General features: G+C 30.9%; 1 protein-coding gene across 1 annotated transcript; it reads left to right on the top strand.

Annotated features, from left to right (window-relative positions):
- Nucleotides 1-8,508: 8,508 nt before the first annotated feature.
- LOC112772876 (pathogen-related protein) lies at nucleotides 8,509-13,269 on the top strand. Its single transcript, XM_025817886.3, has 4 exons — nucleotides 8,509-9,074; nucleotides 9,143-9,275; nucleotides 11,560-11,858; nucleotides 12,961-13,269. The coding sequence occupies exons 1-4, from the start codon at nucleotides 8,904-8,906 to the stop codon at nucleotides 13,108-13,110; spliced, it is 753 nt and encodes a 250-aa protein (XP_025673671.1). The 5' UTR covers nucleotides 8,509-8,903; the 3' UTR covers nucleotides 13,111-13,269.
- The last annotated feature ends 524 nt before the right edge of the window (nucleotides 13,270-13,793 follow it).

Consider the following 13,793-nt stretch of genomic DNA (forward strand, 5'->3'; position numbering starts at 1 on the left):
AGAATTAAGTTCCAACATGGGACAAGTAAGGGTGGAACATCAAGAGCACTCCATCATCCTTCATGAAATAAGAGAATATCAAAAAGCAATGAGGGAGGAGCAACAAAGACAAGGAAGAGACATAGAAGAGCTCAAGGACATCATTGGTTCCTCAAGAAGGAAACGCCACCATCACTAAGGTGGACTCATTCCTTGTTCTTATTTTCTGTTTTTCGTTTTCTTAATGTTAAGTGCTTATCCATGTTTGTGTCTTATTACATGATCATTAGTAGTTAGTAACTATGTCTTAAAGTTATGAATGTCCTATGAACCCATCACCTCTCTTAAATGAAAACTGTTTTAATTCAAAAGAACAAGAAGTACATGAGTTTCGAATTTATCCTTGAACTTAGTTTAATTATATTGATGTGGTGACAATACTTTTTGTTTTCTGAATGAATGCTTGAACAGTGCATATGTCTTTTGAAGTTGTTGTTTAAGAATGTTAAATATGTTGGCTCTTGAAAGAATGATGATAAGGAGACATGTTATTTGATAATCTGAAAAATCATAAAAATGATTCTTGAAGCAAGAAAAAGCAGCAAAAAACAAAGCTTGCAGAAAAAAAATAGCGAAAAAAATAGAAAGAAAAAAAAAAGAGAAAAAGCAAGCAGAAAAAGCCAAAAGCTCTTAAAACCAAGAGGCAAGAGCAAAAAGCCAATAACCCTTAAAACCAAAAGGCAAGGGTAAATAAAAAGGATCCCAAGGCTTTGAGCATCAGTGGATAGGAGGGCCTAAAGGAATAAAATCCTGGCCTAAGCGGCTAAACCAAGCTGTCCCTAACCATGTGCTTGTGGCGTGAAGGTGTCAAGTGAAAACTTGAGACTGAGCGGTTAAAGTCAAGGTCCAAAGCAAAAGAAGAGTGTGCTTAAGAACCCTGGACACCTCTAATTGGGGACTTTAGCAAAGCTGAGTCACAATCTGAAAAGGTTCACCCAATTATGTGTCTGTGGCATTTATGTATCCGGTGGTAATAATGGAAAACAAAGTGCTTAGGGCCACGGCCAAGACTCATAAAATAGCTGTCTTCAAGAATCATCATACTGAACTAGGAGAATCAATAACACTATCTGAACTCTGAGTTCCTATAGATGCCAATCATTCTGAACTTCAATGGATAAAGTGAGATGCCAAAACTATTCAAGAGGCAAAAAGCTACAAGTCCCGCTCATTTAATTGGAGCTATGTTTCATTGATGGTTTGGAATTTATAGTATATTCTCTTCTTTTTATCCTCTTTAATTTTCAGTTGCTTGGGGACAAGCGACAATTTAAGTTTGGTGTTGTGATGAGCGGATAATTTATACGCTTTTTGGCATTGTTTTTAGTATGTTTTTAGTAGAATCTAGTTACTTTTAGGGATGTTTTCATTAGTTTTTATGTTAAATTCACATTTCTGGACTTTACTATGAGTTTGTGTATTTTTCTGTGATTTCAGGTATTTTCTGGCTGAAATTGAGGGACTTGAGCAAAAATCAGATTCAGAGGTTGAAGAAGGACTGCTGATGCTGTTGGATTCGACCTTCCTGCACTCAAAGTGGATTTTCTGGAGCTACAGAACTCAAAATGGTGCGCTTCCAATTGCGTTGGAAATTAGACATCCAGGGCTTTCCAGAAATATATAATAGTTCATACTTTGGCCGAGTTTAGATGATGTAAAAGGGCGTTGAACGCCAGTTCTACGCTGCTGTCTGGAGTTAAACGCTAGAAACACGTCACAAGCCAGAGTTGAATGCCAGAAATACGTTACAAATTGGCGTTCAACTCCAAGATTGACCTCCACATGTGTAACATTCAAGCTCAGCCCAAACACACACCAAGTGGGCCCCGGAAGTGGATTTATGCATCAATTACTTACTTCTATAAACTCTAGTAACTAGTTTATTATAAATAGGACTTTTTACTATTGTATTAGACATTTTTGATCAGTTTTATGCTATCTTAGACTTTCATGGAGGCTGGCCATTCGGCCATGCCTGAACCATTATCACTTATGTATTTTCATACGGTAGAGTTTCTGCACTCCATAGATTAAAGTGTGGAGCTCTGCTGTTCCTCAAAGATTAATGCAAAGTACTACTGTTTTCTATTCAATTCAACTTATTCCGCTTCTAAGATATTCATTCGCACTTCAACCTGAATGTGATGAATGTGACAATCATCATCATTCCCTATGAACGCGTGCCTGACAACCACTTTCGTTCTACCTTAGATTGAATGAGTATCTCTTGGATCTCTTAATCAGAATCTTCGTGGTATAAGCTAGATTGATGGCGGCATTCATGAGAGTCCGGAAAGTCTAAACCTTGTCTGTGGTATTCCGAGTAGGACTCTGGGATTGAATGACTGTGACGAACTTCAAACTCGCGAGTGCTGAGCGTAGTGACAGACGCAAAAGGAGGATGAATCCTATTCCAGTATGATCGAGAATCTCAGATGATTAGCCGTGCTGTGACAGAGCATTTGGACCATTTTCACAAGAGGATGGGATGCAGCCATTGACAAGGGTGATGCCTCCAGACGATTAGCCATGCAGTGACAGCGCATCGGACCATTTTCCAGAGAGGATAAAAAGTAGCCATTGACAACGGTGATGTCCTTACATCAAGCCAGCCATGGAAAGGAGTAAGACTGATTGGATGAAGACAGCAGGAAAGCAGAGGTTCAGAGGAACGAAACCATCTCTATACACTTATCTGAAATTCTCACCAATGATATACAATTATGTTCGAAAACTCCATAACTATTTTATATCCGCCTGACTGAGATTTACAAGGTGACCATAGCTTGCTTCATGCCAACAATCTCCGTGGGATCGACCCTTACTCACGTAAGGTTTATTACTTGGACGACCCAGTGCACTTGCTGGTTAGTTGTATCGAAGTTGTGAATGAAAAATAATTTATTAAGACGTGCGTACAGAGTTTCTGGCGCCTTTGCCTGAGATCACAATTTCGTGCACCAGATGACTTCCAGGTTCCCCGGCAACGGCGCCAATGTTCCAAGGGTTACCTGAAACTGGAGGTCGATCTCGGATGAAATCTTCTGTATTGGTTGGAGATGGTGTGTCCGGCTGGCTGGTGGCGGCCGGAGCTGTTGTGTCCGACTTGTTGGACTTGCTGCACTGCTGATCCTTGGTCACCGGAGGGTGGGGGGTACCTGCAAGAGACTCCGATGCTTAAGTTAGCACGGGTATTAAGCAGGTTTATTGTAGAATCAGAGTATGAGTTATACCTGGGTGCTCCAATGTATTTATAGTAGTGAGATGTGACCTTCTTTGGATAAGATAAGTTAGTTATCTTATCTTATCTTACCTTTTGTTGAGGTCAGCTTATCTTCCGTGGAACCGCCCTTGTCTCTATCGGCTTGGGCTGCCTTTGGATCTGGGTCGTATTCCTTGAGTTGGGCCCTTCTTTGGGTTTTTCCTGTCGCTTTGGCCGACTTCTTCGTAAAGAAGTCGGTCCGCTTGACCTAAAGAGGTCGGTCGCTTTGCTACTGAACATCCCGGCTCGGTCATCTCGACCCAGGGTATGAACAGCTGCCAACAATAGTAAATGAGAAAATACCATCAATAAGTGAATACAATTTGTAGATTTAGGAATTTTCTCACATTAATACAGGCAGAGAATATTAATCAAGATTCAATAGCACTTAAATATATAAAGATGAATCTAAAATCTGAAAACTTCAATTTAATAGCAAAATCAATACATTAAAATTGATATCCGCTCAAGCCAGGGGAACTTATTATCTTGCAATACAAAGGTACCCTGCAGCAAGTAGCAATGAATACCATGACCATCCATTCCAATCTAAAACCATATAACAAACACACCACCAAATGAATACAGCTCTAATCTGAACTCACTCTATGGTTTGTTTTCAAGTTGTCTATATGTTTCTTAAAGAGCTCAGTCCAAAAATCCTTGCAGATGAACTTTATGGCTTCCAGATGATCACTGAATCGCGATCGCTCCATGGTGTACCTGACCAGTCACCAGAGTATGTTTAAACACACCAACACTTTCCTCCAATTCATTAAAATTTCATGATTAAACCATTATAAATAGTCATTAAGTAAAATTGCATAGAGAAGCAGAATCATGAATCATAGTTAAAAGGCTTAATTTATTGATGCATCTTAATTTGCAAGTTAACTTTCTAGATCAGTCCAACTAGTGTTAATGAATTTGGCGACAGATCTACATCCAGAATCAAAACACCTTATTCTTGATTTTATAATAAGGCTAGCACCTTATTTAAATAAAATAAATAATCAAAACACCTTATTCTTGCAGCAAAACAGCACAAAATATCAACAATTTAGTCAAGTAGTTTCCAAACAAAATCAGCAGCAATGCTCAGCAATTCAGATTAACAATCTAAACATTTCTCAGCTATTCAGAATCAAAACCTAATCTAATCAAAACTTAAAAATCCACTAATCAGAAAAAAAAATCTAACTAAACTAATTACAAAAATCAAACTAACTAAACAAAATTAATTGAACTTAATAGAAATTAAAAGAATTTTGAAACCAAAACCTGGAAGCATTGATTGGAGGAGATGATGGCTGCGGCGCTGAGAAGATATGTGAGCCAGAACTGAGGGGGATAAAAGGAGAGAGAGAGAGAGAGAGAGAGAGAGAGAGAGAGAGGCGCGGCGGTGGTAGAGACAGACGCTGCTACAGGTGGCGCCGGCGTGCTGGAGCTCACCTGAGACGAAGAGAACAGGAGCTTGAGCTTGATTTGTTCTACGAACGAGGAAGAACGAGAGACAGGGGCTGTATTCTACTGGTTCAGTGTTTAAAAGAGATGAGAAGAAGGAGAAGATAGCTTCGGCGGTTAGGGTGGCCGGCGGTGGTGTTGTGAGTGAGGAAAGGAGAAGAAGAAGCTCGTGCGACAGAGAGAAGAACAGCTCGTTGAAGGAGAGAGGATGAAGCTCGTTTGATTTGTGATTTTGTGCGTGTGTGTGTGAAAGAAGCTCGATAGGGGGCTCGGGGGTTGGTGTTTTTATAAAAAAAAATCGACGGTATCTTTGTCGATTTTAATTTGAAAAAAAGCAACATCTTTAACGTCTATTTTATACTTTAAATCTATACCATTTATCTGATTTTAGAAAGTAATCTGGACTGTTCAAATTTATTGACGGGAGAGTTGTCGATATTTTAAATATAAAAATAGACGCTATGTTTGTCAATTTTAAAATAAAAGTATTATCGACACCATTCCATCGACAATATGATGATAGTTAAAAGGGGTTTAATGCATCATCAAAAAAATCGACGATCAGACCGTTGCTTTATTATTTTATTTTTAATTATTTCTTTTTTAAATATCGACAGCAAGCTGTCGAAAAATATCGATGGGAGAGATAGCCGTCGATTTTTTGCGTCGATAAATACGCTTTTTCTTGTAGTGTAATTCACAAAAGTGATCAAATTCATTAAAAAACTATTCTTCACCTTGTAGTGATTCAGGGATCACCGCTTGTAGATCACGAAGTCTACTTACAAGGATTTGTATTTCATGAACTTGATCTATAATAGGCATAGTATCACTTATAATAAATTCGAAATATTTTATCATAATAAACTTATCTGTTCCTTGTCGTTTAGTATTGTACTTTTCTTCCAAAGATTTTCAAATCTCCAATGATGTTTGAATTAACATATGACCTCGACATGCAATAGTATCTTCATCACGTTTATTCTTCAATTGAACAATCTTTTCTTCCTCTTTCAGTGTGGAATTTTCAGTAGCATTGGCAATTGGTGTAGTCTTTGAGTCAATCACATATGCAAGATTGAGAACTGAAAGAAGAAACATCATTTTATCCTTTTAACTATTAAAGTTCGTTCCATCAAAGCGATCTAACTTAACAAATTCTTGATTCATGACCTTGAACATGGTGTTTTGATCTTGTGTCATTTTCAACTACTATCTCTCTAAAATTATTGGGTATATTAGTATAAGAAGATGACAAAATCTTATGTTTGTATAATGGTTTCAAGGCACGATTAGATCGCTTTCTTTAGAGAGATATTTGTCTCCACACTTAGTTGCTATAGGGTTGATGACAATACTCTCCCAAGATACAATGAAACCTAAGAATTTCTTAATTAGCAATAGTAAGAAATTCTCAACTCTCTTGATTAAAAAAAATCTCTTAATAGTTGCTTAAAATGTACACTTAGTACTTGTATTTCTGAAATAGTTGATAAGGACTTATTTATACATATTGCACGTAGCAATTATGATTAGTTACGTATACAAATGGTTGTGTCTTTTCTATTGCCAATAGATACAATGTTTTAAACATACACAATTCTTAAAGAGTTGTGTCCCTTTAACCACTAGACACAATATTTTGAACATACACAATCCTTAAAAGGTTGTGTCCCTTCAACCAAATAGTACTAAACGGTTAGTAACCGTTTATTAATATTAATAATAATATTAATAATAATATCAATAATATTAATAATATTAATTAATCAAATTTGTAAATACCCTCCAAATAGTACCGCCTCTTCTATTTTCTTTCGGCTGAACATGTCCATAAATTTCTTTCAACTGCAGTCAATTTCATATGAAGTTGATAACTAAAAATTGTTAGATAAAAATTTAGTTAAATTATTCAAATTATTTAACAATTCTCAACTATCAACTTCACATATAATTGACTGCACCTGAGTTTTCACTACTCTTCAAACATAAACCACTACAAGACAAGTCATAACATCGTCATCCATTATTTTAAGGAAGCATTATTGTTTTATTCTACAATTTATTTTCAAATAAAAAAGGTGAATACGTTTATAAAAAAAATAAATTCATGAGTTGTTCAATTTAACAAAAAATATTCAAATAAAAATTAAAGTATATTGACTTGCTTTTTACTTTGTATTTTAAATTATTGTTACCTTTTAGTGAGTACATATGGACATCAATGATGATTAATAGTAATACTAATAAAATAGCAAATTATTATGAAGATGGTATTGCCACGTCAAAAAAAAAAAAATGGTAGTGCAGAAGAAAACTATCGCAATATATAATTAATTAATCAACGTAATTAATATTTGACACTGACACGTGGGCTGCCCCACTTAGTAAGGCAACAAAAAAGGATCATATTAACTCCACACAACACAAACATTGACAAAGAAAAAACCTCAACCGTGAAAAATTATGAATTTAATATATAGTCCCCATACCCCCCCCAATAGATCATTTCTTTTGGCCATAGAAATTTGCTGTTACTGTGTTTACATATGAAAAGAAGACTTGGATTATATTTTATAAACTTGTGAGTTTAGGTTTTTTCATGTTGAAAATTTTTTCGTAGCTGGATATATAAATAATGTTTAAATTTTTACAAATATAAACCTCACAAAAAAATTCCGATCCTTATCTTAATTAACAAATTAGTATCACGTGAGCACATGTTTATGCAGCAAATTCTGGAATGGCATATGGAACAGAACGTATGATATGAATCATATGATTGAATAATTAGATAATAGTATATATTTGATTATTTTTATTGTCGTTATATTTTTTTGGTTATATTACGAAATAATGTTTGTAATTAAATCCAATCAGTTTTCCTAAATTATTGTGCTATTTTTCTTTTCGTCTTTTTCTTATTTTCTTTCTCTTTTTTTTTTATAGTTTTTTTATACCTCTTTTATTTTTTAATTTTTTCTCTTCTCTTTTTCTAAGCGTATTATTTTATTCTCATCTTCTCTCTTCTTTTATTATTTTGGTGTTGATTATATATATCTATCTTATTCCCAAACTTTTCTCTTTCTTTCAAATGCTCGACTCTTATTTTTTTCATTCAAATAAACCATTAATGAAAGATCAGATTTCATAATAAAACTAAAAATATATATGACACAGAAATAGCACATAAAAAATTAAAAAAATTTTAGTTAAATATAAAAAATTGTTATGAATTGTCAAATTTTTTATTAGTTGAATAATACAGAAGAATAATACAAAAATTTTAATTAAAAATATAAGTTAAATAACATAAAAATTATTTTGTACTATGCATTTTTTTTAGTTGAATAATACACAAGAAAACACAAATTTTTAGTTGAATAAGATAAAAATTTCTATGTTTATCGTTAAAAAAAATTCACATGTTTGATTCTTATATTTCCCTTAAAAAAATTATGTATTTATCTTCACAAAATGTTTATATATATCATCAATAAGATTATGTATTTGATTCTTATATTCTCTTAATAAATCTCTGTGTTTATCTTTAAAAACATTCATGTGTTTATTAATACAAAATTTGTGTTTAGCGTAAAAAGAGTTTATGTAATATTTTTTTGTTTCTTATGCATTTTTTTTTCGTCTTATTCGTTTTATCTATTTCTTTTCTTTATTCTTCTTTTTCATAATACTTCCAAAAATACATTAAGAAGAAGGAGAAAATGCAAAAGAAGAATGAGAAAAAAAATGGAAGACATACAAAAAGAATTAGAAGACGCAAAAGAAAAAGAAACAGGTAGAAAAAAAAAAAAAACTCAGGTGATTATTAAGCTTGATTACAAAGAAGACTTGCTCACAAAGTATTTTTAATTAAAATAAAAGTTATATTTACTATTATTTTTTTTATATCTAATCTCGTGTATATACTAAAGAAGAATATGATAATTAATTATTTATCTTTTAATACTTAAAGAAATACACTCAAGGCTTACCTCCATTTAAATTTTTACATATAAAAATACAAGAATACTTTATGATATTGATAATGATCTAAGCTAAGACGTGGCACCATGCATAAAGAGTCTATATATAGAAGAGTATTATCGCCATCTATGTTATTAATTGTTCTATAAAAATGAATATGGGAAGCAAAGAAGAAGTAGTAGTAGGTGCTTGTGAGAAAGTTGCAAAGGACAAGTACAGATCCTTCTTGCATGACGAAGGTGAAAGCAATACCCTTTGGAGGCATGGTGCTCCTCCAACCTATCATGATGTTAACCTACTTTTTGAACAAGGAAGAACAAAGGTAATCAATTAATAACAAATTAACAACAATACATATGGATGCATGAATTTTTTACAATATTTGATCAGGTGTGGCCGGAAGGATCATTAGAGGAAATAGTGCAAAATGCTATAAAATCATGGGAAATGGAGCTTTCACACAAGATCCGCTTGCAGGACTTTAAGACCATCAACCCTGAAAAATTCAAGCTTTTCGTTAATGGTATGTAATATGTTTTATTTTATATATACATCTAAGTTAGGAAGAGTTTATTTTGATATCTAATACTACTAATATTATTTCAGTAATTTTAACGGTTAATTTTATGATTGAAAAATAAACAACTAAAACTATTAAAAATATCAGTATTTTTATAATACCGGAAAACTTTTTATGATTTATAGATGCACACCACCTTTGTTTTCTTGGGATAAAACATTAATTTAGTGATGTTATTATATTTTCCTCTATTCAATCAATGATCACATAATCATGCAAAATAATAGATTATATTGTCACCAGTTTAATTTCCCATGCACCCCAATCCCCATCTTGGGAGTTATAATTTTTACTAAAACTAACACTTCCACACAAAAGATCAATTTGGCCTTATCCAACCACCATCACCTTAATTGGGTAGCCATGAAAATTATATTTTGGGAACAAAAAAAAAAATTATAATTTTCACTTTCTTCTCATTATTTTGTGTGGGTTGTTGGATAGTCTTATCATGATGATGATGGCATGTATGGTTCATTATTGTTGTTGATCAAATTCCAATAATAGGTCTTCAGCTTCAATTATAAAATTGGGTTGGGTATATCCGTATATACCTCAAACAGTCAAACAGGGTGTTTAATTGTACTACGCTGTCATTAAACTAAGCACATAGGATAAGCTAAATAAATAAGAGAAATGTTAATTATTTCATTAATTCAAAGTTGTTGGATCAATTTAAATTGGACCAATAAATATATGTTTTAGGAAAGATAAAAGATATAAGACTCACGCTTTTGTTAGTTTAATCCGAAATTGTTTAAATGGAATTTCTCAATAAACATTAGCAGCATCACGTTGTTCGATGTGATACATAAAGTGCCATATTAAAAATAATATTATTATTTCTTCTGTAAGCAAATTATCTGTTAAGATTTTAGCATATATAAATTATTAAGATTATTGCACGTTAATAGTTATATTATTTTGATAGAAAACTATGAATAACTTATTACACTCGAACAAAAATTATTAAGATAATCATAACTAAGGATGACAAAGTAGGTATTTCGTTTTGCTCCGTCAAGACATGCAAAAAAATGGATTGGACCAGTTCGTTCTGCCAAATTTAACAAAATATTAGTCAACTCCGTTACTTTTAGAAGCGGAGACAAAAAATATTTACACAATAAAATAAAATTAAAATTAAATTAAAAAAAAATTAAACTAAAATTTACATATAATTTACATGTAAAAAATTAAAATTAAAAAAAAATCGTTGCTTTTTTTCTTTCCATATAGCTTCCCCCTTATATTTATTTTTATGGACGGATTAGACTACTTTATTTTTTTTAAATTAAATTAATTAAATTTAGTCTAAAATAATAATTAAAAATTAAATATAAATAAAAAATAATCAAATTATAATATATTTTTTATTATATTATCCATTAATAAAATTATCTTTATTTTAAGAAAAGATCACATAACTTAAGTATATATATATGAGAGAATAAAATAAAATAAATAAAATTAATAACAAAAAAAAATAAATTAAAGAAAAAATTAAAAAAAAACCTTTATATTTTTTATAACACTATTAATTTTTATAACACTATCACTTTTATATTTTTATTTAAAAAAAAAAAAAAAAAACCTTTAGTCCGATTCAATGGCCTAATTCAGCTTATCCCGTCAAAACCTGCGGGGTCGACGGTGTGAACTAATCAGATTTTTTTAGAAATTTGGTAGGTTTTAAATTAAATCCTAATCCGATCTACTTTTTTGGCGAATTTGGCTAGTCATTCAGCCTGTTTCGCCACTCCTAATTATAACAAGACATTTTGAAAGAAAATCTAGTTAAATTTAAATATAAATTGCATCCAAATTTATTATATCTACTTTTATAATATATAATAGATCATATTATGTGTACACAAAAAATTAACTATTATATAAAATATATATTAAAATTTAAAATATATATTAAAAATATTAAACAAAAGGCTGTACATAAATTTCTTTTTCAAAATACCTTTCATCATATACAATTTATAAAAATATATTTTGTTAACTTCAAGATTCATCCATGGCCTTTTAATTTTAGTATAAGATTCTTACTATCTTAGCTAATATCAAATTTGTTATTATTAGTCACATTTAATTTATAAAAAGTGAATTAATAGGTATGGTAATACCTATTAATACAGTAAATTTATAAATTTGTTAAATTTCAACTTTTATAATATATAATATAATGTTGATAAGATGTTTGATTGTGTATGAATAGGGAGAGAGGGATTAAACGCAGAGGAAACATTAAAGGTGGGAAGTTACAATGCTCTGTTGGGAAGTTCTCTGCCAAAGGAATTGAAGGCTTACAGATCAGAAGAAGAGACATTTGAATCATCACATGAAGCATTCAGATCAGCATTTCCACGTGGATTTGCATGGGAAGTGATTCAAGTGTATAGTGGACCACCTCACATTGCTTTCAAATTTAGGCATTGGGGCTTCTTTGAAGGACCTTTCAAGGGACATCTTCCTAATGGCAACATGCTTCACTTCTATGGCTTAGCAACTCTCAAGGTTACTTATTTCCATTATTTTGAAACAAACAATGCTTTTTATTTCAAAACTACAATCTTTTTTCTACGTATACTCTAATTCGATAAGTCAAAAATTAATTTATCGTAAATTTGAGTTTTATTTAAGAGTCTGCCACGAATTAATAAACTACTGCATATATAAAGAGAAATTCAAAATCCAAATACTTGTTTAAACGAACAAGTGAATTGATAACTCAATCAACTCAGATTTATTTTTTTGTTTTTTTGAACTACATATAAGTGAGGAATACTAGAATAATCGTAGTCCCAATTAAAGCAAGACATATACCATAACACAAGACATCACTTCAATTATTTGTTATATTAACTTAACTATCTCAATCTCTATGATGTTGGCATTGTCATCAAGAGAAGGATGGGCCACCAAACCTAGACACCTTTTGAGCATAATGACGTAGAATATGCCAATACAAAATTATTAAACTAAAGTATTTGACGTCGTCTTTTATAAATTCTTTTTCATTCAAAAAGCTGAGAGATTTGACTTCAGAACATAATATGAGTAATTTTGATATTCTGAAATTATATGTTACTTAAATATTATGTGACAACGTCTTTTGTTTAATTAGTACACACTAAAAATGTTAGAGTTTTATATTATTGTTTAATTAGATATTTATATTTATTAGACTAACTTGGTAAATGATTTATCAGTTTTTTTTTTCATATGAAAATATATGATTGAAAAGAATATTTTAAAAAGGTCCATGCTTTAATTTCCATCATCTTCTAAAATGATTAACACACTTACTCATTATTTAGTAATGGTTGTATACAATTTTCTACCTTGCCTACCTAAAATTACTCTTAATCCAAGCACACAATATGTAGGCACCAAAAGTGTCTATCCAAACTCATATTCTTCAATTATTTGCAACGTATATAATAATCATAAATATAAAAATGGCATTGTATATGAGAGAATAATTTGCACCATTTATTGACAAATACTACTTGGGAATTTCACTATTTATGATGATGATGAAGAATTATGTAATGTCAAATTAATGAGTCATAATTTATTAGCTCTAATTTCACTTGATATATATATATTTATATAGGTGGACAACTCTTTGAGAGTTGAAGAGGTGGAAGTTTACTATGACCCTGGGGAGTTACTTGGAGGCCTTATTTCAGGGGCGCACACAGAAGAGAAAAATAACACTAAAATTTCAGCTGCTTCTCAAGGATGCCCTTTCTCCACCAAATAATCTTTTTAAATAAAGTTTGTCTATCTTATGTGTGAATTATATCTGCCATTTGATCTAGCTATATATATGCCTTATTGAATTGATCAATTTTATGAGGAGTTATAGCTGAGAATAAGAGAAGAGAAAAGGTTTGGAATAATGACAAAATGATTTCCTTTCCATGAGTTTTAATTATTTTTTGAACGACAAAGTTAGAAAGGTAAAAAAAAAAATAGTCAAAATTTATTTTATTTAATATTTATTAATTCTTACGACAATTAATGAATATTAAATGAAATAAATTTTAGTTATTTTTGATTAATTTATTTTGATTACCAAATACCGTTTGTTAAAAATACGCAATTATATATCATATGTGTTATGTACTTGTATGTGCTGTCTTTTCTTTATTTATTATTTCATGTGTCATTATCCTAAGAGCACATGTTAAGATTATAAAAAAAAAATTATTGAAAATATAAAAGATTTAGATTGTCAATGCATTTATTTTATATTTATTAAATAAAAATATTTAAAATTTTTTATTAATAATAAATTTATCATATATCTTTATCATGTATTCTTATTACGAGCTATAAAGACACATATTAGCTAAATTTTTTATTTATTATTATTTTATTTTATTTATTGTTATTTCATTCTACAAAAATAACAACCATTTAATTTATCAAAATATAAAAAAT

The sequence above is a fragment of the Arachis hypogaea genome, chromosome 18 (assembly GCF_003086295.3).
Source record: "Arachis hypogaea cultivar Tifrunner chromosome 18, arahy.Tifrunner.gnm2.J5K5, whole genome shotgun sequence".
Taxonomy (NCBI): domain Eukaryota; kingdom Viridiplantae; phylum Streptophyta; class Magnoliopsida; order Fabales; family Fabaceae; genus Arachis; species Arachis hypogaea.